General features: G+C 42.2%; 1 protein-coding gene across 2 annotated transcripts in view; it reads right to left on the reverse strand.

Moving 5' to 3' along the window:
• LOC126412357 (developmental protein eyes absent-like) overlaps positions 1-25,567 on the reverse strand; it is a 249,261-nt gene that overhangs the window by 67,745 nt on the left and 155,949 nt on the right. The window contains exon 2 of one of the 2 annotated variants that reach the window (XM_050081914.1): positions 13,281-13,382. The exons of the other annotated variant lie outside the window; for it this stretch is intronic. Within the exon in view, the coding sequence (XP_049937871.1) occupies positions 13,281-13,382 (102 nt within the window). The remainder of the gene's footprint in view (positions 1-13,280; positions 13,383-25,567) is intronic. 2 annotated transcript variants of the gene reach the window in all.

Below are 25,567 nucleotides of genomic sequence, written 5' to 3' on the forward strand. Positions count from 1 at the left end.
TTTATTGTTTCAGTGTCGTAGGCAATGTGGATGAATGCCGTCGCCTTGACGTAAATAAATTATGCTAATGAACCTACAAGATGGATAATGAAGCAGCAGTATTTCCGAAGAACATTTACTTTTAAACAATAAAACGAAATATGAAAAGGAATGAGAGGAATCTGATACCGAAGTAATCGATTTTCTTAAAATTACCGGATAGTGGAGCCGGTTAAAGTCCAGTCCGAAAACATACAGGGTACGGGTTCAAGATCCAGTGTGCCATAAACTTTTAATCTGTTGCAATGTTTTATTATAACGCATATTCCGTTGCAGCGTGGAAGATACATTCTCGAAAGCAGGTAAAACGTAACGGCAGAAGACGATAACTGCATAGCAACAGAAAATCGCGACTGAGTCAATAAGGAATTTCTCTTTTCTAAAATCAACGATGTAGTAGAGAATGAATAACATAACGGGAGATGAGAGCAGGAAAAAGCACAAATGTAATGTGAACGAATAATAACTGCAAAGGAACAAAACACTTTTAAAGTAAACATGATAACTATCACATGCCAAATATACTGCTTGAATGTTACTTGGATGTCTGAAAGAACGGATCATTCACGATCCTCAGCTGTACGAAATAATTCCAAATTTATTCGCTGTCGTCGAATTCCTTGACATTAGTTGTATTACGTATAAAGGTACCAGCTATTAGTTTGTGCAGGGCCAGGACTCGAACCGGATTTCCAGCTTACTGCGAAGAGTCGCCTTAACCACTTTGGCTATCCCTATACCTAACACAGCTGGTGGCAAAGAATTGACAGGCGGTAAATAAATTTCGAATTATTTCGTACAGCTGCGAATGGTAAATAATGTCTGTTCTTTGAGACATGCAAGTAAAGCATTACAAGCCTAGACGGGTACTCGACTATAGCAACAGTGGTCTCGATTCCTCCTAGGTTCATTCTCCCTGTGCAGGAATACAATTAGTAAAGTTGGAGAGCATTAGGTGGTGAATATAGAGGACTATGAAATAAGGATGTACACAATGTGACACATGGAGGTTCCGGGGAGCGTCCAAGTACTGTGTAGCGGAAGTAGTTAAGGCGTCCGCTCCCGATAAACGGGGAACTCTGATTCCAGTCACGATACGGCAGAAATTTTAAATACACTCCTGGAAATGGAAAAAAGAACACATTGACACCGGTGTGTCAGACCCACCATACTTGCTCCGGACACTGCGAGAGGGCTGTACAAGCAATGATCACACGTACGGCACAGCGGACACACCAGGAACCGCGGTGTTGGCCGTCGAATGGAGCTAGCTGCGCAGCATTTGTGCACCGCCGCCGTCAGTGTCAGCCAGTTTGCCGTGGCATACGGAGCTCCATCGCAGTCTTTAACACTGGTAGCATGCCGCGACAGCGTGGGCGTGAACCGTTTGTGCAGTTGACGGACTTTGAGCGAGGGCGTATAGTGGGCATGCGGGAGGCCGGGTGGACGTACCGCCAAATTGCTCAACACGTGGGGCGTGAGGTCTCCACAGTACATCGATGTTGTCGCCAGTGGTCGGCGGAAGGTGCACGTGCCCGTCGACCTGGGACCGGACCGCAGCGACGCACGGATGCACGCCAAGACCGTAGGATCCTACGCAGTGCCGTAGGGGACCGCACCGCCACTTCCCAGCAAATTAGGGACACTGTTGCTCCTGGGGTATCGGCGAGGACCATTCGCAACCGTCTCCATGAAGCTGGGCTACGGTCCCGCACACCGTTAGGCCGTCTTCCGCTCACGCCCCAACATCGTGCAGCCCGCCTCCAGTGGTGTCGCGACAGGCGTGAATGGAGGGACGAATGGAGACGTGTCGTCTTCAGCGATGAGAGTCGCTTCTGCCTTGGTGCCAATGATGGTCGTATGCGTGTTTGGCGCCGTGCAGGTGAGCGCCACAATCAGGACTGCATACGACCGAGGCACACAGGGCCAACACCCGGCATCATGGTGTGGGGAGCGATCTCCTACACTGGCCGTACGCCACTGGTGATCGTCGAGAGGACACTGAATAGTGCACGGTACATCCAAACCGTCATCGAACCCATCGTTCTACCATTCCTAGACCGGCAAGGGAACTTGCTGTTCCAACAGGACAATGCACGTCCGCACGTATCCCGTGCCACCCAACGTGCTCTAGAAGGTGTAAGTCAACTACCCTGGCCAGCAAGATCTCCGGATCTGTCCCCCATTGAGCATGTTTGGGACTGGATGAAGCGTCGTCTCACGCGGTCTGCACGTCCAGCACGAACGCTGGTCCAACTGAGGCGCCGGGTGGAAATGGCATGGCAAGCCGTTCCACAGGACTACATCCAGCATCTCTACGATCGTCTCCATGGGAGAATAGCAGCCTGCATTGCTGCGAAAGGTGGATATACACTGTACTAGTGCCGACATTGTGCATGCTCTGTTGCCTGTGTCTATGTGCCTGTGGTTCTGTCAGTGTGATCATGTGATGTATCTGACCCCAGGAATGTGTCAATAAAGTTTCCCCTTCCTGGGACAATGAATTCACGGTGTTCTTATTTCAATTTCCAGGAGTGTAGTACGTCTGTACCTAATATAGCATTGATGCTAATATAGCATCAATGACAGCACGAACCCTCGGACTCAAGCATTACATCCCCCCCCCCTCGTTTTTTTTAAGTCATCAGTCATCAGTCTGCCCTACACTAATTCCTCCTTTGTGTCAACCTTTTCATTTTCAACATATGTCCTAAATTATTTGCTGCATGTGTTCCAATTTCTGATTTCCTCTACCGCTTTCAACCTATACAACTCACTCTAGTATGATAGAAGTTATTCCCTGCTGTCTTAATAGATGTCCTACCGTTCTCTCCTTTCTTTTTGTCAGTGTTTTCCATACGGTAGTTTCCACGTCGATTCAGCAGAGAAGTTCCTCATTCCATACCTTATCAGTTCATCTAATTATCAACATCTCAGGTTCTTCGATTACCTTCTGTTCCGGTTTTCCCCAAAGTCTACGTTTCACTACCGTACAATGCTGCGCTCCAAACGTATATTCTCAGAAATGTTTCCTCAGATTACGTCCTATGTTTGATACTAGTAGACTTACCTTGGCCAGGAATGCCATTTCCACCAGTGCTAGTCTGGTTTTTGTGGTCTCCTCAGCAGAATTCCTTAGCTTCAACTACATCGTGATCTCTAATTATGACGCCAATTTTCTCGCTGTTCTGCTTTCTTCGATTTACACACAATCGATATTCTATTTTTTGTTAGACCATTCCATTAAGAGGTCCTATAATTCTTCTTCACTTTCACGGATGACAGCAATGTTATCAGCGAATCTTGTCATTCATATCTTTCACCTTGAATTTTAATCCTACTTTTGAACATTTCTGTTATTTCCGTCATGCTTCTTCGATGTATAGATTGAACAGCAGGGTCGATGAACTAAATGTTTGTCTTAGGCTCTTTTTAATCAAGCGCACTTCGTTCTTTGTCTACCACTCTTATTATTCTCCACTTGGTTCTTGTGCACATTGTATATCACCCGTCTTTTCCTATAGCTTACCGCTATTTTTCACAGGATTTCGAACTATTTGCACCATTTTACACTGTCGAAAGCTTTTTCCAGGTCGGCAAATCCTTGGAATGTGCCTTGATTTTTCTTCAGTCTTGCTTCCAGTATCAAATGCAACATCAGACTGCATCTCTGGTGCCTTTACCTTTACTAAAGCCTAACCGAACGTCATCTCATAGACACTCAATTTCCTTTTTCATTCTCCTGTATATTATTCTTGTCAGCGATTTGGATACATGAGGTGTTAAGCTGATAGTGCGATAATTCTCGGACTTGTCGGCTCTTGCAATGTTCGGAATTGTGATGGATTATCTTCTTCCGAAAGTCTGATGGTATATCACCAATGTAATACATTCTACACATCAATGTGAACATTAGATTTTCTTTTTGCCACTTGCCACAATGACGTTAGAAATTCCGATGGAAAGTTATGTATCCCCTCTTCCTAAGTCGTCCAAAACTCTCAAAAATTCTGATTCTAATACTGGATACCTCATCTCTTCCCTGTCGAAACCCGTTTCTTCTACCATCGCGTCTTCAGCCAAGTCGTCTCCATCACAAAGACCCTCAGTGAATTCTTTCCAGCTATCCACTCTCTCCTCTGCATTTAACAGCGTTCTTAATGTTACCACGCTTACTTTTAATTTCACCGAAGGTTGTGTTTACTTTTCTATATGCTGAAGCAGTCCTTCCAACAATCATTTATTTTTCGATTTCTTCGCATTCTTCATGTGGCTGTATCGCCTTAGCTTCCCTGTATTCCTTCTTTATTTCATTCCTAAGTGACTGGTATTTCTGTATTCCTGATGTGGCTGTCAAGTTTGAGGCGACCATGAGAGGAAGATTATATTCCTATAGATCAAATAAATAGTGACGACATCTGTATAATTGTCAGTAACACAAGTGTCAAAATACATCTGGTAAGTTCCATCAGTTTCAGTATGAAGACATGAGATGTGTCAGGTGGAGGTGAATGTTATCTTTAATCATTTTTAAGTTTCATTCTGAAATAAGGTTACTAAATGCACTTAACACAGTTGAATTATGCAAAGAATTCACAGAAAAAGAGTAAGTAACGTACACAAAGCTGATAGTCTTCTCATTAAAAGCTTAGAATATCGACATGCACTTTAGGCAATATAGCTGAAGTAAGTACTGAATTTGGATTAGAAACGGATAACAAGTAAGCAGTAAACTTGGTCGTTATCTCGGTCGTTCCTTATCTCATGGAATCCAATAAACAATTCACTTTGTCCTTCCACCATCGCTTAGCCTTGCTACACTCACGCTCTCCTCCACTTCTTCTTCATTATAGTCATGTTTATCTCTTCAACATCAGTCGGTTCTCTGATACATTTTTTATCTCCTTGCCTTAAGTCAGAACTGCTTGTAATCACTGACTGTAAACTTTCATTTTCAGTGACATCAAAAGATTAGTTTTGGGAACTCTCTTTAGCTTATTCAAAGCCATTCATCAAGTTGTCTTATTCAACAGCCCTAAATTAAGCTACTACTCACCCAGTTCTATGGCTTCATTGTTAAATTTACAATTTTCTTTCGATATGTAAATAATAAATCACATCAATCATATACATGATTTTCAGGTTAATTTTAAAACTTGTTCCATGAAAATTTCTTGCACATTGCTGAAGTCTACTGTGCTACAGCCTACAGTATAAAGTCATTTGTAAAATGAAGATAATATGGATATGTCCTATTAAAATGTATTGCTTCCTCAGCTTTTCAGTTTATAGGATCGGAAGCTTCTTCTTGAACTGATGAAAAAATATTGTACTGTGAAATCTTTTTGCTTGCTTCCTTATCAATATTCATTTTCTCAATATCTTTGTGAAGCTTAATGGAAGCTGCAGTATTGATGTGTATAATTTTCAATATTCTAATATTGGTGGAATGAACATTTTGTTTTTCAGAGGCTGTTGGTACAAATTTTTTGACCCTGAATCAAACTCTTTAGAATATCGACAATTCTAGGGAAAGAGTTAATAAAACTCATTGGTCCTTCCCATGATTTCATTCACAGTTTCCAAATGTTCCATCGAATTCTAAAATCAGATTTTTCTTTTGACAGATGAAAATCCAACTTATTCCTATGCAGTTTGTCAATATATTAATGACTATTTTGAAGATATATGAAGATGATAGCTCCTTAGTTTATTATGCCTTCTCAGTCCTGTTTTTGTCAAATACAATAAGTACAGCATTGTTCATGTTTTGGGGAATTTCCTGTACTGCAGATATTTTGTAAACATTTTCCAAGTTCAATATGTATTAGTTTGCCTTGGGTTTAACAGTTTCTGTTTAAATACCTTCATTTACCAGGCCTTTTCAATTCAATTGTTATTAACTGTGGACTATTTCAATTTTCATTTCTATCTGTGTCCCTAATAAACCTTTTTAAACCTAGTAAACAAATGAAAAACTCTTGGGAGGCATGTATAATTTTATTTTTGTTCTTACTTACAGTGCTGCTTGTCCTCATAACATACAAAATGTGGTGTCTGCGAGATAGAAGTTTCTGTCTTTTCTTCTTCATAGTCTAATTGCTTTCAATTGATTTCTCTTAATAAATCTGCTTTATATATTTTCTGTCTTGTCAAAGACATTTTTAGTAGTGTTGTTTAATTTATCATATTATGCACCAAACCCAATATTAAATAAAAGTGTAGACCTATAAACTGCATATGTAATTGGATTCTCAATGCAAATTTTAGTAGCAATGGTTGGTAACTATAAAATCAGTTTTTGATCTGAAGTGAAATGCTTGTCATGAAATAAAAATACATTCTTGTATTTGAGGTCAGTACTTATTTCTTCTATAGAACTTCTTTGCAATAAACTGACATGAAATTCTGAATTTGTTTTAGGTAAAATAGAATGTGTTGTAAGTTTTCCAACATCAATTTTTTGTATGATGAAGTTATTAACATTAAAATATTTCAAATTGAAAACAAGTGGTATATTAATTAATAATACAATAGTTTATGCTCATAAGTCATAGTATAAAAGAAGTGAATAAAATGGTGTTCAAACTACAAGTCAACAATACATTTGGAAATTTTGTAAAATGTATTTCTAGTGATCTAAAGTCTATTTTGGTATTCTAAGTACAAACATCATGTACAAAAGTTGTAATTAAAAATTAAAGAAGTGAATCTGAAAAACTTAATTTGGAAGTACCAGTAACTATGTTACATTAAATACTATGTAGAAAAACTAAAAGAATAATAATGGGTAGAAACTAGTGGAAATTACTTTGGAGAGAATTTGACTTGACAGGAACAAGTAATAAACAGTGGTTCAAACCCAGTCCACAGATCCAACTTGAGCATCTGATTATATCTTAGTGTATCTATAGAGTAGAGACTATAAATGGCGTTAGTTTTATAGAATTTAAGTTAAAAAATATGTGTTTATGATTATATGACATGAATTTTTCCATGGTTGCAATGAGGTCATTAGAAACAGAAACCTAAATGCTGATGAAGACATTATGAAGAGGCATTATTCTTTCAGCATTTTCTTTTGTCAATATCATATTATTTAATGTAAAATTAATATGTCTGGTCATTTATCCCTATCAAACAATAACACGAAAGCCTCTTTCTGCTCCCAGTTATGATTCTTTATCTTTTTAGTTTCTGGGTTGTTATGACAGTTTCTGTCATCCTCTGTTGATCTCTTGTTATGTATTACACTTTCCTCTGTCTCAACCTCTCCCACCCCTTCATTCATGTCCACTGCTGTCAGTACCCCCAGTTTAAACCTACCTGCCTGTAATTTAATTTTTGATCTGCTTTTCATCATGTAGCGTTAACTGTTTTTTTCTGTTGTAGCTACTACTATTTCCATCATGTGTATCAGTTATTGGGAAGTGTTGAGTTCCATTCTAAATGTGAGGACTTCTAAAATGTGAGTGATAATCACTGTAATGTAAAATGTGTAACAAGCCTGATACCGTTAATCTTTCCAGAGCAAACAAATAAACAAAATAAAAAAGTTACATATTTATACCCTAACTAGCTCATTCACACAGATGTGTAAATGTAGGGGTCTCTATTCTCTCTAATGTGACCAGAGTTGTTGCAAACAAATAAACAAAATAAAAAAGTTACATATTTATACCTTAACTAGCTCATTCACACAGATGTGTATATGTAGGGATCTCTAGTCTCTCTAATGTGACCAGAGTTGTCTTGGAATGTTATAACAGCTAGTCTTTTTATATGTTTTTAGATTTTCAAATTTATTTAAGTTACATAATTCTATTTTTCACTTCACTGAGATTTCCCATTTTACTATGCTTTTTAATAAATATAATGCTTCATGGCAAGTATAAAAAGGTAAAGACTTTTGTAAGTGTATGTATTACATATTAACACTGAAAAACAGATACAAGTTGAAGACAATAAAAATTATCAGAATTAACTATTTGTCTAAGATACAAAAATTGCCATAAAGAGGCCTAATGGAACTATATAAGTCTAGCATCAGAACGTGTTTATTTGGAGTGTAGTGCTTTGTTTAAACAAATGTGGTACAATCAATAGACATGTGGCTTTTAGAAATGTGATGTTGAGGAGCTTGTAATTTGAAATAATGGAGACTAGATGCATTCAGTAAGGTGTGGCTTAGGACTGATTTACAGGGAAAGATATAAACAGAACAAACAGGTTGAGGGAAAGATCTCACTTGCAGAAAATTAAACAACTGTAACAACTGAAGATATTTATTTGGAACAAGCTATACCTCTAAAAACGTTTTAGTTGTAGAGGCTTTCAGGACTTACAGCAGTAATATGTATTACAAACCATACTGAAGGCAGTTAACATAAGTATTGCTAGTGCAAATTTACAGTCACTGTTTAGCCTGTTGCACATAATATTATCTCTGTTCCTCGCATTGCTATGAATCTCATAGAGAAATGGACTGACTGATCATCCAAATTCGAAATGTTTTCAAAAAAGCACTTTTAATGCTGAAAGTGAAGTGGAAAAAATACCTTTATAGTAGATCGTAATAGTATTTACTGTCTCTCCCACAAACAGATTTTTCAGTTTAGTTCTTTATTAAGTTATTGGCCATATTCCGTCCCTATTTTATGTCCATATGTAAGAACCAACACAACGGTTCTGTTTGTTGCTTCATGTTTCACAAGGATGCTTAGTGGTGAAGATACAGGACTACTTTTTAAGAGAAGTAGGGTTCAAATCCAATACAAATGATTTATGTTTTCTTGCTCATTACCCTAATTCTATTAATTCTAATGTCAGATAAAGGTATCACTGTCCTTGAAACGAAAATTTACTTGAACGCAACATTGCTTTCCTTGGTGGTCATACACTCCTCTCTTCTGTCCTTTCAATTGCCTTACCCAGCCATTTATAGGGGACCTACAGATTAACCCTCCTACTACCAGGATTTTTTTGTTTCACTGAGTATCACTAGGATCATAGAGCTTGATGTTATTTACACAGGATATATTGTTTGTATTTTAAGAAACTAACATAAAACATACACTATAGTTGTCTGATGTAACAGTCATAGTTCTATTTTAGTGAATACTACATTCAAGAAACAAAAATTTAGACTAGGGTCATACTGACCCCAGTGGTACTCAGCACAAAAAACATGAATAAATTTTAATGTGTTGTAAATATAAAACTGACAAAACATCATTTTATACAACTGACTCAGAGGTCTAAAGTCGTATTTAGATAATAATAGCTTTGAAAATAAGGGAGATGTAATTTTCCAACGTCTGTAGGGGTCACAATGACCCCAGTGGCACAAGGAATGCTACAACAACGTCTGAGACAAGAAACCCTAACAATAGATACAAAAAAGACGGGAAAAAGTATTTTAATTATAGCAGATATTTTGGATAAAACCTGTTCAACGCAAAATTCATCATTTTGTCTTCGTAAATGTCACATTCAAGAAATAAATAAACAAAATTTGGGTCATATTGGGCCCACTGATACTCTGTGCCAAAAATATGAATAATTTTTAATGTGTAGAAATGAATGAGAGAAAGCAATACATTCTGAAAATAACGGCTTTTAAAACCAGGAGGATATATAATTTCATTGTTGTTATAGGGACATATTGGCTCCAGTTGTACTAGAACAGTTAATGTGCACCTGCAATCACTGTGCAGTTTGACATTTTTCACTAATAGAAATCATTGCCAGATGTGAAAGATGGAAATGGGTCTGGCCGCTATATGTCCCAATATTTCATCTCTTCCCAATAATCTCGCTGTCTAACTGACATTACACCATTTATAATTTTCATTTACTACGTAGAAACCGACAGTTCATGAGCACAAATTTAATTTTCTTTTGAAATTCCCCTTTTCTTGGTGAAAAGAGAGTATCATGTGATTTAGAGAACTTAATTTGCATTTGTAGTAAGCTACCCAAAGTTTTCTGTAATTCATGTCCACAATTTTATTTTGTCCTCTTCTCTTAGCTTACTTTATTCCGAACAATGGTTGCCATTCTCTGCGTATTTTCAATATTACTTTTTCATTGAGCTACTCCGCCTACATGCCCGTAAAAGGCATGACTGTCCTTTTGCTCTAGAACATGTATCTTGCATAACTGTCGAGGACTTCGATTCAGAAGAACTTTATTAGTTCCGAAGGATTTCGGGACATTACTTCTTGCCGTTTCATGTTTTCTCTGTCGATGCCGATTACTGTTCACATACTTCACGTTTTATGTAGCTTTTTCTAAGTTTTCTAAAATACGATTTATTCATCTTTACCCTCATTTCCTTCACTATCTGTTTAATATGTTGCTTATCTTCCACAATCTATCTATTTCCCAGGTATCTCCATTGCTGTGGTTCTCCATGAGCCATAAGAAAAAACTATATTTCATTGCTGTGAAAATGAAGACTATAATCGTCACAGCGAAAGCAATACATGATCTTACATTAGTCTATTCCTCTCACACACGCTGCTCGTTTCTGTCGTATGATTCAGATCGTTATAAACATGTGATGTCTTGTGATAAATGTTCATACTTGCGGTGGCAAAGACAGTGCTGCTCTGCAAGTAGGGTAATGGCTACTGTTGAGCTTGCTAACGAGGAGAACACGGGAAGTGCCATAACCCGACTCCCAGAAATTTCGCTCAGTGGAAGAGGAGCCAAAATAAGCGAACACTTGTCACGGTTTATCCCTAGATGCTCGACCGTCTTTGAGGAAACGACCGTCAAAATTGTTGACGTAACTTAAACGACTTTTCGCTCGCGATCAGCTCATCTCAATTGGTAGCATAGTGGCTAGCGTAGCGGCTTCTCACTTTTGTGTCCCATGTTCGAAACACAATCATTGTTTTTATTTGTTTTCTCTTTCCATTTCTCTACTCATGTCCGTAGAAGATCACAAAACGAATGTTTCTTACATCTCATCAACTTAGGGAATACAAAGGCTGAAGAACCAAAGAAACTGGTACGCCTCCCTAATACCGTGTAGGGCCCCCGCGAACACGCGAAAGTGCCGCAACACGACGTGGCATGGACTCGACTAATGTCCGAAGTAGTGATGGAGGGAACTGACACCAGGAATCTTGTAGGGCTTTCCATAAATCCGTAAGAGTACGAGGGGGTGGAGATCTATTTTGAACAGCACGTTGCAAGGCATCCCAGATATGCTCAATAATGATCATGTCTTGGGAGTTTGGTGGCCAGTGTTTATACTAAGAAGAGTGGCCAGTGTTTATACTAAGAAGAGTGTTCCTGGAGCCACTCTGTAGCAATTCTGAATGCGCGGGGTCACCTGTCAGAGTTTTATCTAGACTATCAGGGGTCCAATATCACTCCAACTGCACAGGCCCACACCATTATAGAGCCTGAACCAGCTTGAACAGTCCCCAGCTGACATGCAGGGTCTATGGATTCATTAGGTTGTCTCCATACCCGTACACGTTTATCCTCTCGATACAATTTGAAACGAGACTCATCCGACCATGAAAAATGTTTCCAGTCATCAACAGTCCTATGTCGGTGTCGACGTCACCAGGCGAGGCGTAAAGCTTTGTGTCTTGCAGCCATCAAGGGTACGCGAGTGGGCCTTCGGCTCCGAAAGCCCATAACGATGATATTTTGTTTAATGATTCGTTTGCTGATAGCCCAGCATTAAAATCTACAGCGATTTGCGGGAGAGTTGCACTTCTGACACGTTGAACGATTCTCTTCAGTTGTCGTTGGTCCCGTTCTTACATGATCTTTTTCCGGCCGCAGCGTTGTCGGAGATTTGATGTTTTACAGGATTCCTGATATTCACGGTAACTCGTGAAATGGTCATACAAGAAAATCCCCGCTTCATCGCTACCTCGGAGAAGCTGTGTGTTCTAGGCGCTCAGTCCGGAACCGCGGGACTGCTACGGTCGCAGGTTCGAATCCTGCCTCGGGCATGGATGTGTGTGATGTCCTTAGGTTAGTTAGGTTTAAGTAGTTCTAAGTTCTAGGGGACTGATGACCTCAGAAGTTAAGTCCCATAGCGCTCAGAGCCATTTGAATCATTCGAAACATAGAAATTCTGAATATCAGGAGCATCACACGAAGACAGGTTTGACACAGCGTCATTCTTCGTACGACTACCACAAGGAAAACAAGGGTCGTTAACATTGCTGAAGATTTCAAACATTAGCAGTAATTTCGCGGCTCTCGACGCTTAACGGATCATTTTTCAAAAACCTGGTGCTTTCAATTGATTATGAATCAAATGAAACAAGATACACTACAGAAAATTCACCAAAAACAACTTCAAATAATTTTTCCAATCACTTATTGTGGTTTTTTCTATTCACCGCATATACAATTAGCATAGGAATAAGGACAACGTTATTTCAGTATACACTGGAAAACATTCGTGTAGTTACCTTCTAAGGACATGAGTGGATAAATGAAAAATAAAATTATATAATAGTAATCGGTTTTAGAACACAGGAAAAAAAAGATGTTGAAGCTGTGGCGCTAACCACCGTGCCACCGTTCCGGTTAGGTTACTTAGTCGCCAAAGAGTACAAAGGTTTCGAAAACTTTGACCATCGTTTTCTACAAAACGATCGAATATTTACAGGTAAGCTGAGAGATGTGTTCACTTATTTTGATCCCTCTTCCACTCAGTGAAGTTCCTGGAAAATCAGGTTATGGCACTTGAGTTCTCCTCGTAAAGAACAACTTTAGCTTCCAAGCTATGTCCCACGAAGCTCAAACCTAGCCTTCGCGAATTGAATGCATAATTTTTATTGAAGTCAAATGAGCCAGCAGAAGAGTTACAATAAGGACTTCTGTTCGTGAGCAGCGAGTTCAGGACATCCCAATTAGTTTTTCTATCATTTCGCTGAATCACTTCAGCAGATCACGAAGTGGTTTACTCAGCAAGGCCCCTATCACCTGTCGAACCTCACTACGTAACAGAACTACTGCCACGTATCAAACGATGTTAATATACGTCTACTCGACATTGGTGCATGCGAACGTGCACCGGTCTAGAAATGGCCCTGGGCTGTTACAGGTACGAGGCACGAAGTGTTCTGAGTCTATGGTTTATTGACTGCTGTTTGTTAGAGCTAAGAAACTAACTGCATGTAAGCAAAGTGTAACGTGCAGGAGGAGAGTGGTGCTGTGGGTGCGTGTGTGGGTGTGGGTGTAAGTGCGTGCAGACTCACGCAGGCTGCCCCTGAGTTTGCGCTGGTGGCGTTCGCTGTACTCGTCGTGTGCCGTCATCCGCGCCGAGTCATGCCCGTGCAGCGCCAGCGTCGGGAACACGGCTGCAACAGCAGCGCCGTCAGTGCACAGCGGCTACAGCAAGAAACACAGGCAAGCGGCTGCCGCCAGCACTCCGCAAAGCTCTGCTGACAAGTGAGTGTGCAAAGGAAAAGCTCAAGCTCTGGCCGAATGCGTCCGCGCGGGTGAGAGTGCACTAGTGTAGAGTACGTGGTGCGGCCCACGTCTTTAAAACAACAAAACGAACAAGAATGAAAGAAATCGTGGAATGCGACAGCCGGTCCTGTAGTCCCTCTCGTATTCCAGCAGCCTCTGGTCTGACGCCATCACGCAGCGCTTTATATACAGAGCTACATTTAGACGAAATCTCTGTATTTCATGTAGTCAGTTGACGCAGCTATAAACCTGTGTAACGAGTAAGTAAAAATACTGCGAAGTACAAATAAGCTCACTGAACAAAATAACAGTTACCCCCTAAAACATCACACTGGTCGATCTGTTGCGCTGTATATGATGTAGAAATGTTTCCATACGGTCATGTTACCCTCCACCGCTGACTTGAGTCATGGCAGTAAAACCTTTGGTATGTGACACTCGGCTGTGTGAAATTATCGCAGTACGAAGGGTCGACTTCAACAGACGACCCAGTGGCAGAAAGGAGCTATCCTGTTGTGACTTGCACGTGATCACCCCGTGAATAAACCTGCAAATGTGTGCCGTATCAGCTCGGGTAGTCCAACGTGTCTACAAAAGCTGGCGTTTCTCTCGCAGCCATGTCACGCAGCACTGTCTACGACTACATCTACACTCCTGGAAATGGAAAAAAGAACATATTGACACCGGTGTGTCAGACCCACCATACTTGCTCCGGACACTGCGAGAGGGCTGTACAAGCAATGATCACACGCACGGCACAGCGGACACACCAGGAACCGCGCTGTTGGCCGTCGAATGGCGCTAGCTGCGCAGCATTTGTGCACCGCCGCCGTCAGTGTCAGCCAGTTTGCCGTGGCATACGGAGCTCCATCGCAGTCTTTAACACTGGTAGCATGCCGCGACAGCGTGGACGTGAACCGTATGTGCAGTTGACGGACTTTGAGCGAGGGCGTATAGTGGGCATGCGGGAGGCCGGGTGGACGTACCGCCGAATTGCTCAACACGTGGGGTGTGAGGTCTCCACAGTACATCGATGTTGTCGCCAGTGGTCGGCGGAAGGTGTACGTGCCCGTCGACCTGGGACCGGACCGCAGCGACGCACGGATGCACGCCAAGACCGTAGGATCCTACGCAGTGCCGTAGGGGACCGCACCGCCACTTCCCAGCAAATTAGGGACACTGTTGCTCCTGGGGTATCGGCGAGGACCATTCGCAACCGTCTCCATGAAGCTGGGCTACGGTCCCGCACACCATTAGGCCGTCTTCCGCTCACGCCCCAACATCGTGCAGCCCGCCTCCAGTGGTGTCGCGACAGGCGTGAATGGAGGGACGAATGGAGACGTGTCGTCTTCAGCGATGAGAGTCGCTTCTGCCTTGGTGCCAATGATGGTCGTATGCGTGTTTGGCGCCGTGCAGGTGAGCGCCACAATCAGGACTGCATACGACCGAGGCACACAGGGCCAACACCCGGAATCATGGTGTGGGGAGCGATCTCCTACACTGGCCGTACACCACTGGTGATCGTCGAGGGGACACTGAATAGTGCACGGTACATCCAAACCGTCATCGAACCCATCGTTCTACCATTCCTAGACCGGCAAGGGAACTTGCTGTTCCAACAGGACAATGCACGTCCGCATGTATCCCGTGCCACCCAACGGGCTCTAGAAGGTGTAAGTCAACTACCCTGGCCAGCAAGATCTCCGGATCTGTCCCTCATTGAGCATGTTTGGGACTGGATGAAGCGTCGTCTCACGCGGTCTGCACGTCCAGCACGAACGCTGGTCCAACTGAGGCGCCAGGTGGAAATGGCATGGCAAGCCGTTCCACAGGACTACATCCAGCATCTCTACGATCGTCTCCATGGGAGAATAGCAGCCTGCATTGCTGCGAAAGGTGGATATACACTGTACTAGTGCCGACATTGTGCATGCTCTGTTGCCTGTGTCTATGTGCCTGTGGTTCTGTCAGTGTGATCATGTGATGTATCTGACCCCAGGAATGTGTCAATAAAGTTTCCCCTTCCTGGGACAATGAATTCACGGTGTTCTTATTTCAATTTCCAGGAGTGTACATCAATGATCTGCAAGCCACCCGGCAGTATGTGGCGGGGCGCACTTCTGGTACCACTAACTGATCCCTTGTTCTCTGTAAATGGCGTGTGGTAAGAATGATTGTCGCGAAGAGTGTGTATTAGTTCTAATTCCTCGAATTTTCTCATCCTGGTCATTCTGCGAAATTTATTTAGGAGGAAGTATTAAACTGTCCGAATCTTCCCAGAAACTACTCTCTAAATTATAACAGTAAACCTCTCCGTGTTGCCCAATGCCTCTCCTGTAAAGTTTGCCACTGGAGTTTGTTGAGCATCTCTGTTGCACTCTCGGGCCGATTAAATGATCGCTTGGCGGATCGCGTCGCCCCTCGTTGCATCTTCTCCGTCTCTCTCTCTCTCTCTCTCTCTCTCTCTCTCTCTCTCTCTCTGTCCCTCCCTCCTATCAGTCCTATCTGGAAACAGTCCCAGAGCAATACTCACGAATCAGTCAAACAAGCGCCTTGTAAGTCACTTCTTTCGTGGATGACTGACATTTTCGTAAGATATTTCCTCGATGGGGAATATACCTGGCATTTTCTTTCAATGCTATTTGTTCTATATGGTCAGTCCACTTAAGGTCACTCTGGATAGTTCCACCTAGATACTTTACGGTGGTTACTGTTTCCAGCAATTTGTTATCACTAGTGCAGTTGTACAGTAGTGCATTTCTTTTCCCATATATACGCAACATGTTACATTTATTTATATTCAGGATCAGCTGCCACAGCCCGTGGCATTCATCAGTCCTCAGTAGGTCATTTTTCAAGTTGATACTATCTTCTGGTGTTGTTACTCCATTACACACAATCGTGACATTTGCGAATAATATTAAAGAGTTTCCGACGATTTCTACTAGATCATTTCTATACATTGTAAACAGTAACGGTCCTATCACACTTACTTATGGCTCTGCCGAAATTACCTTTATATCTGTCGATTTTGTTCCGCTCAGAGCGACTGCAAGGAGGTCTTGAATCCAATCGCGTATCTGGTTCAATACTCGGAAAGCTCGTATCAATCGCAGTTAGTTTCCGAGCGAGCAGTTGAACTGCGTGCTGTGGACATTTCTACTCGGTTCGTCTCAGAAGGCCACTAATCAAATCGGCACACAAGCTGCAGAGCTTCAGTTGGCCAAAGAACGCTGAAACTGCATAACGGTTGACCAAAGTCGTGCACTGTGACTCCATGTGACTTCACGAGTCGATATTTTGCCTCTTTTCAAATAATATAATGCGTCGTGTGCACCGACGGCCGAACGAAGCATTGAACACGCATTATGTGGAGGGAGGAGTTCAGACCTTAGATGGTTTTGGAATGCTTTGGGGTGTGTTTTTCGGGCCATGACTTGGGCCCATTCATTCACACTAGCGTGATTATGAACCAGGATGTTTATTTCAAAAGTGTCGGTGACTTCCAAATCTTGCATTTCGACACGAGCTGAGTTCACTGGGCTGTACCCATTCGTTCCATGTTCGACGAACACTCAAGTAGCCAATAGCACCTCGACAGAGCCGCTATATCACCCGATTTTTGTCCCACAGCAGAAGTCTCTCCGACTATTTGAAACAGCAAGAGGAGCTTATCAGTCATCATTCCCTCAGTTTGGTGATTCGATGAGATTTAACGATCAATTAGTCGGTTCAACTGAATATGGGTTACACGAAGAAACTTGTGCAATATCTGCGTCGAAATGAGGCCATTAACAGTGTCAGTGCCGGTGTTAGACGGTACTAGCGTACTGTCTCTTGGGTGTTACTGTTTCTTTCCGCCAGTCTGGTGATGTAGCTTAAAGTCAGCATTAAGCCCAAAAAGCTCTCATAAATAGAGAAGATAGTAGTTGTGAAATAAGCACTGGCTATCTGTGGGAATCACAGTGATGAAGAACAGCAATAATTGTTTCTCATTGTACCCGACCAAGAACGAAACTTAGACCGCAGTATTCAGTAGGTCCTGATTTTTAAATTATCGTTCTATGATCGAAATTTATTTCGTAATTTCCATTAAGTACTTGAAGGGAAAGCTGGGATGGTTCCTCAAACCAGGCCACGACCGATTTCCATTCCCAGCTTTTGTCCAGTGGGCGGTTGCGTTCCAACTAACCTCGACGTCGACATGGAACTTACCTTTAAGCTACCTTCCTGTCTTACCGCCCATTAAGCATGGAAGGACGCTTCGACTTACATCAATTCTCCACCATTTACGAGGGGTAGTCAAATGAAAACCGAACACCCGCCACAATGGGACCATTCAAAAATAATCACCAACCGCGACATTTATCGCAATGGTTCAAAAATGGTTCAAATGGCTCTGAGCACTATGGGACTTAACATCTGAGGTCATCAGTCCCCTAGAACTTAGAACTACTTAAACATAACTAACCTAAGGACATCACACACATCCATGCACGAGGCAGGATTCGAACCTGCGAGCGTAGCGGTCGCGCGGTTCCAGACTGCGCGCCTAGAACCGCTCGGCCACTTCGGCCAGCTTATCGCAGTGAGACGAGACAGTCAATTCCTGTTTCGTTGAACTCGGTCGGCGCTGATGGATTCACAACCGCACGCACTCTTGTACTTCCTAGTCCGACCAAACCGACGTCCATGTATGTCTTTCTCTACGGTGTCAAAGTTGTGAAAACCGCACGGTGAAAAATCCGGGCTGTACGCAGGATGCTGCAGTGTTTCCCAAACCCAGCCTTCGTCCGATCGGCGCTGTGGGGGCGTGCGTTTTCGTGCAGCGGAATGATTCTGTCCGATAGCATCCCTGGGCGTTTGACATAATGGCGCGTACAGTTTCTGCTAAGTGTCTTCATTGCTCTGCGCTAGACTGTGGTTCCACGCTCCAGGAAATCGACGAGAAGAGGAAGCATACCGTCGCAGGATAACGCTAGCCCGCGCATTCCCAATCGGACGAAGGCTACGTGATTTGCGCTTCTTTGTAGATCTGATGAAGGACTTGCATGGACTTCCGTTTCACTCGGACGAGGAAGTGGAAGAATGGCTGCCGTTGTCGATCCGTCAGCGTCAGACCGTGTTCTATGAAACAGGAATTTACTGTCTCGTCTCCCAGTGGGATAAATGTCTTAAAGTGTATGATGGTTACTTTCCATGGCCCTTAGAGGCGTGTGTCCGGTTTTCCTTTGAGTGCCCCTTAGATCCTTCAGGGTAACAACAGCAGCAGTGAATTGACAGAACGTTGGTGCGTTGTGTATCAGTAAATTTCACAGCCGGTGACAGAACTCTTCTTTTACTGTTTTTATTAATATCGTTACCTCAACGAGAAATAATCGTGGAGTCAAATAATTCAGCGTATAATGTATATTTTGTATTTTGAGTGTCATGAAGTAGTTAAGCACGTATTAAGGCACCAATGACGCGATTTTGCGGTCAGAACTTCCTGTGGATGCAGGCTTGCATGAGCGGAGGATATCAGATAGGCTAAATCGTTCCACGATTATGTCATTACTGTCTACGAGATCTGAAACATGCTCAGTATCGACACTAGGTGTGACAAGCTTCTTTTTTTAACATGAGATCTCTGATACTTTTCTCATTGACCAGTATATATCAGATTCCTGCTTCACAGCACCCTACTTACTGCAAGGACAAGAGCACTAGCAAAACAATAGCTCAGCGGAGTCGCTGGAGGCAAGCAGTGTGCCAATTAACCGGGATGAATAAATAACGAGCACCGCAGCGTCCTTCCGCAGAGCCTGAGGTGCCTTTGTTATAAACCGGTTAGAAATGTCGACAAGTTGGAATATTTTACACGAAATGATATCCGTTTTTAGTGCAAGAATTTATTATACTACAATCCGTGCGTTGTAGTCTCTCGTATTTCATATTTTTCAAGTGCTTAAACTTGTTCTACTACAATTTACAGAATTTTGTCGAAGCAGACTTTTAAAAATTAACAAAACTTCACGTTCACTCTCAACGATTGTATTTTTCAGTATATTTCGTGTATGAAATGAACCCCCTCCCCCCCTCCCCCCCCTCCCCCCCCCCCTCCCCCAAGCTCGTAGGTATTTGAAAAAAGTCATTTTTCAGAATCTCCAGTAACGCTTTCTGAAATATTACTTTTGCTTTTTCCCTATATTTAACGAACTCTAATAGAATTTCATCAATTATGATTACAGTATCGCCTATTTTAAAATAATTTACAGTTCATTGTGAAAAGATCAGTTAGCACCCCTATGACTATCAAGGTTGTTTTCACAGTTGATTCCACAAGGGCGGAGATGTTACAATGCAGAGAAAGTCTGACACCTCTCGTGAATCTTTTATTTTAAATCGCTGTTTCTTACTCGTAACGAAGTAAAATATTTAGTTTTCATAAAAGCCATTATACGTTTACAAAGTACACATTAAATACAATTTCAATGATATATATTGCGTGATTTACCTGGTAAACTGTGGAAGTTGAAATTATATGTTAATCCGTGAGTGGAAAGTGCAATTACACATACACAGAAATATTAGATGCGCCAGCTGTAGGGAAGCTGTTATTTCACACGAATCGCTGACTTAAGACCACATCTAAATTTTATTATGGTTAATCATTTCAGAAGCATAAAATTCTGGACACACAACTTTTACAGTATTTTAAACTTTCTTACAACTGATTAGCATTAATGTTACTACAGTCCATTCGATGTATGATCTCTATCACGTTTCTTGAATGATAAGTTTTCACGGTTTTAAGACAAACTAGAAAAACTGACGAGATCACTTGCACTCATTTGCACCGCGTTTTTTTTTTTTTTTTTTTTTTTGCTGCTAGATGGGCAACAATGGCAGCATTATGAATTAAATTATTTATTAAGAACAACTGTCAATTTAGGCGATAGACTTCTCGCCACACTCTATATTAGCTCACAAAGCAGTCCCATCCAAAAGCATTGAGACAGATAAGCCACGGCATCAACATCTGTTCCCCGAGATCAACACGCTTCAAAAAGCGCACATGCCTTCAGATCAGATTGGCGGTTCCATTCTACCTGTTACCTACATCAAGACTGCAACTGAACTCATACTTCTCCAGAGAACTGCTGTCCATTCCTCCTCTAGAAACGTGGGGACTAACAAGATGCAATGCGCATCCTACTGTGTGATGAGTCACTCTGTTGCGATGTCTAATATGAGACTCCTCCCTTAAAGAGGCAATACACTGGTCTCGACTAACGCTGGACAGTTTGTAGTAGGGAAGGGTGTTGTCCCTTGGAACACACTTCTCACTTTCGCCTCTAGTCAGCCCAGGAATTGATGTTTAAATGAAGGCATTCACTTTTCATTTGCTGCAGTCTTCCTCCCTTTCTCCGAATTTTCAGAAACTGCCCCAGAAAATTAAGGTCTTTTTTAACGTGAAAACGTATTCCAAGGTAAAGTATTTTTAGGCTACCTACGAACAATTAATATTCTATTCAAAGTTAAAAGCCTTGCACTCGATAAAACCTTATCTTTACAGTATTCAGTAGTCTGTCTATTACAAAGAACTTTACTACAAACCAATAATCATGAAGTGAAATTATATTAAACAGAAATATTATGAAAATTACGTTTTAACGTAAATACTATTTGATACTGAAAGTACCGGAAACCAACAGAAATTTGCAGTTTCAAGACAGGTGAAATTGTTAAGACATTAAAGAAACTCACTAAATTTGCACCTATCACATTTTCGATGGTAAAAGAGCTTCTGCTTCAAGGTACAACATGGTGCTCCATTAACGAAACATGGCTTCACCGTCCACTTGCTATTTAAGTTATTTTAAAAATATATAAAATTTTAATTGCCGTAAAATTCTGTAATTGAAGAATTAATAGCATATTCCAAATTGCTTTTAAGTATTATATAGCACTTAAATATGTGGAATTCCAAATATTTACAAATGCTGCACAAAGGACAATTTCACGTCTAACAACAACATAAAGCGTAGAAAACGGCGGCAACTGCTTATGTCACTCTCCAGTGCGCGTTCCATCATGTATTTCTAAAATCAGTCACTAGACTGAAATACCGACTGTAAAACGTAATATGTTCCTAGGTACACTATCCTCTAGGCACAACACTCTCTCCTCCAGAACTGTGCTGTCCGCAAATATCATTCTCTCTCTCTCTCTCTCTCTCTCTCTCTCTCTCTCTCTCTCTCTCTCTCTCCCTCTCTCACACGCACACACACACACACACACACACACACACACACTGCTTTCACGTTAATGCATCTGTCTGAAAGCTAATGTGTTGGGGTCAAAGGATGGATACTCAGAATTGTAATTATCTCATCGTGTGAGTGGTTTTCAAGGGCCTGTCTGCAATAGTGGTACACATAAAAATCCTGCGGCACAGTGCTGTAACGACATGAGAACAAACACAAACATAATTACACATATTTAATTGAAACATAATGACTACCCCTCGAACTCTGCGATCATTTATCAACAATTTCACACCTCACCGGGCAATTTTTATCACGTTATTACTATGCGGTTGCCGTAGCACATACATTCTCATAAGCATTTAAGACAGACACAAAGCTTGCACTGTGTAACAACTCACTGCGCCTTCATGAAGGCAACATTACATTGTGGGATGAAATCCACAAGAGACAAATTCGCGAGACACTAAAAGCATCGAGGTCATCCTGATTCGAAACGACTCAGGCGCCGTCCACAATACAGAGAGTTTGATCGGAGCTCGTTCGTAGACGTATACACACCGTTCGATGGTGTCTCAGACTTGTTCGGCACGATTAAGCGCCAGTGGTCTTGAGGGTGACATGTGCACCCTCATGTCCGTGTAGTGTTCTCAGAAAACATCCTGGCACAATTGGAGAGCAGAGAGATGGGGAGGAGTTAGGGAGACGGTACGGGTGGAGCATTGTCTTGCTAAAGGTACTAGACACGTGCCAAATGCTGTATGTACACGGCCGCCGGAATGTTTCGCCTGTAAGTGGCGATAGCAGCCTAATCAGGCTTCCCATTTCATTCCACGTTAACATACGACACAAGAGAATAACCCAGCCACATGCCATATCGGTGCTCTGTTGGCGGTAGTCGTACATCCAAAATAATCGTTGTACCCGGTGAGATGCAGTCAGGAGAGATACAAATTTAGGGGGGTGTATTCTGAGTCCTACTGTGAAGAGATGCGTTTTGAAGCACAATGGCTCTTCTGTACTCCGGCCCATGTATCCCCTGTTAGAATCCACATCAGAAAAGGTGTACACCGCCGTCCAAGCATTGTCGCCCGAAGCAGTGGTTTTCCCCGTGTCGAAGTACTAAACGTTTACCCTTGACACGGTGGATGCGAAAGCCCGGTGCCTGCGCGGTCTCTCAGGTGGAGAGTCTCATGCGCAGCACGACAATAATAAAACCATGCCAATGAGCGTCTGGCCAACCCCGAGTTTTACTGACACATCGGTGCCCAATCCAAGCTATTTCAATCGTAGTGGCGACAAGATTGCTCTTTCTTATCTCTAATGTAGTTAATTATATCAAATAATTACCGTTTATTCACACAGAATGCACTTTTTTCTCATCTGTGTGCGCTGGTATTTGAATTTTACATCAAATCGCTCCTGCGCGTGTCCATATACTTCTTGCCTCTTACTCAGCGAAGTGTCAACTTGTCTATTTCGTTGGTTGATAGGGGCAAGTCCCCGCATTCTGTTACTGTCTTTCCACTGATTCAAAGGTTTCGAAAATATTCATAGACCCTGCAGTTATTATTGACAATGCATCTCTGTCGTGAGAACACGTTGTAAGCCGGCCGCGGTGACCGAGCGGTTCTAGGCGCTTCAGTCCGGAACCGCGCGACTGCTACGGTCGCAGGTTCGAATCCTGCCTAGGGCACGGATGTGTGTGATGTCCTTACGTTAGTTAGGTTTAAGTGGTTCTAAGTTCTAGGGGACTGATAACCTCAGATGTTAAGTCCCATAGTGCTCAGAGCCATTTGAACCATTTTGAGGTGTAGCCCCACAGTGTCAGAGAGGGGTTGAAACGTCCGGCAGTGTCAGCAGCGTCGAAGGTTGTCAAGAATGTTGTTCTATTGCTCATCGCACAGCCACTGTATTTTCGACCGCGAAATGTGACGCGATCAACGGCCCAAGGAAAGGGAAGATATCGCTGACGCCCTTTATGCCACCCCTTGATGCCTTTTCGTGTGTATTCTGAGCGGCTGGGTGTCCAAAACCATTTCCTCGCCCACACACAAGAAAGCAGCAGGATTTCAATGCTGGGTGTCGCCATTTCATCTCCATCGTAGAGGCGTCAAAAGAAGGGATGAAATTTTTTAATAAGAGGGAATGTGACGGGCTTCCCATATTGTGACTTACCTCAGGTGGCGTTGGACAAAATTGTGGGCAAGTTTGTTGCTAATGTGACATCATTAACCCACCTTACACTACACATGAACTTCTGAACTCTGGTCTTCTTTTCGTATGTGTCGATACGTTTTTGTTGAAGCGTCGGCGAGCCCGAGGATGCGTCTCAGGGCGCCACACTTTTTCACCAATACGGAGGAAGGTTGTAGCCATCTTTGAGCCAAGTTTCAAAAATACTCATCACAACAGTAGCTCAAACGAGGGCAAATAATATATACTTGCAGAGACAGTTCGATGCTGCGAAGGGGGACACATTCTTGTGCAATTTATTGGCGTCAAACCTGGATGCTAATACTGCTGGCCTAGTTGAACTTTTTTGGGCAAGTCAGAAAAGGATGTGGTAGAGTTGGTGGATAATCTGTTGACAGCTGCAAAGCTCGATTGTTGTACAGATGACCGTTTGTTTCAAATGACCACATTACATTTAATAGGAGACGCAAAGACACATGTAATGCACCATGAGAACCTGAGGGATGCGCATGAAGGGCTTAGTACCATAGTACAGAAAGCACAATCGTTGTAAGTACCGAACACACAGAAACAGGATGAATCTATCGGAAGTTTCGTGAATGCATTAATAAAACTCAGATAAATCGGCTGTAGCAGAACACGCTTTTCAGCCAGGAAATCATCAAGTGAAATTTTCCGAAACGATAATTTTATCTACGACGAACTATTACCCACGGCTTTGTAGAGAAGCAATTGAAATATATAAACATAGGGATAATTTTAATCGGAAAGAAGAGAACATGAAACTTAGTGATATTTGGACAGTAGCACTACAGAATTGCTAGACAGTTTTATCCGTGACGAGGTTACGATCGATGGTTAAGTTTTATCTCTGACAAAGATTATCTCTGTATATCACGTGTAACTCTGGTCACGCCCACTTTCTACGATATATAAGTCGCTCTCAGACGTCCGACCCGTCAGTCGGCAAGACTCACCGGAGGAGAAACACCCCTCTGAAGATGTCCAGCGCAGCTCTGGACGAAACGTTAGGAGCTGCAGAGTTTCACGGACCACGACCTTACATCCCGGAAGGTTTACCAGAAGAATAAAACTCAGTGTTAATATCTATGACTTTACAGATAATGGCGACACGAATAGGATCCTTCTGCAAGAAGCAGAGAATAGGGCATTAGACGCATTTTATGAGTATTACCAGCCGATGTTTGGAGGAAAGTATGCGCAGGGTTTACGCAGAAATTAGTTAAAGGTATAAGCATAGCTGTTGTTTTAGAAGAAACAGATGGATAAGTCGAATCCATGATAGGAGAAATACTTCTTTCAGTGCCATCAAGTGTTACTAGTATGGACATTGGGGCCACATGTGGCGGGACTGTTGTCAGCCAAAATGTAGGAAACGTGGGAAAATTGGACATCGAGAATGCGACTGTAGACAAATTAAAGAGCATAATAAGAAGGGACGTAGTGGGATTAACCAGCAATTTAACTGCAATGGGAGTCCGTAGGGTCGCCAAACGGCGTCGCCAGTAACTCAATGAAAATGTATACGCAGGTGAAATCTTACTTAATTGGAGTAGTTGATGGAGGGGAGCACAAATTCTTAATAGCCACAGGTGACCAAGTGTCCG

This window comes from Schistocerca serialis, chromosome 1 (genome assembly GCF_023864345.2).
Source record: "Schistocerca serialis cubense isolate TAMUIC-IGC-003099 chromosome 1, iqSchSeri2.2, whole genome shotgun sequence".
Lineage (NCBI taxonomy): Eukaryota > Metazoa > Arthropoda > Insecta > Orthoptera > Acrididae > Schistocerca > Schistocerca serialis.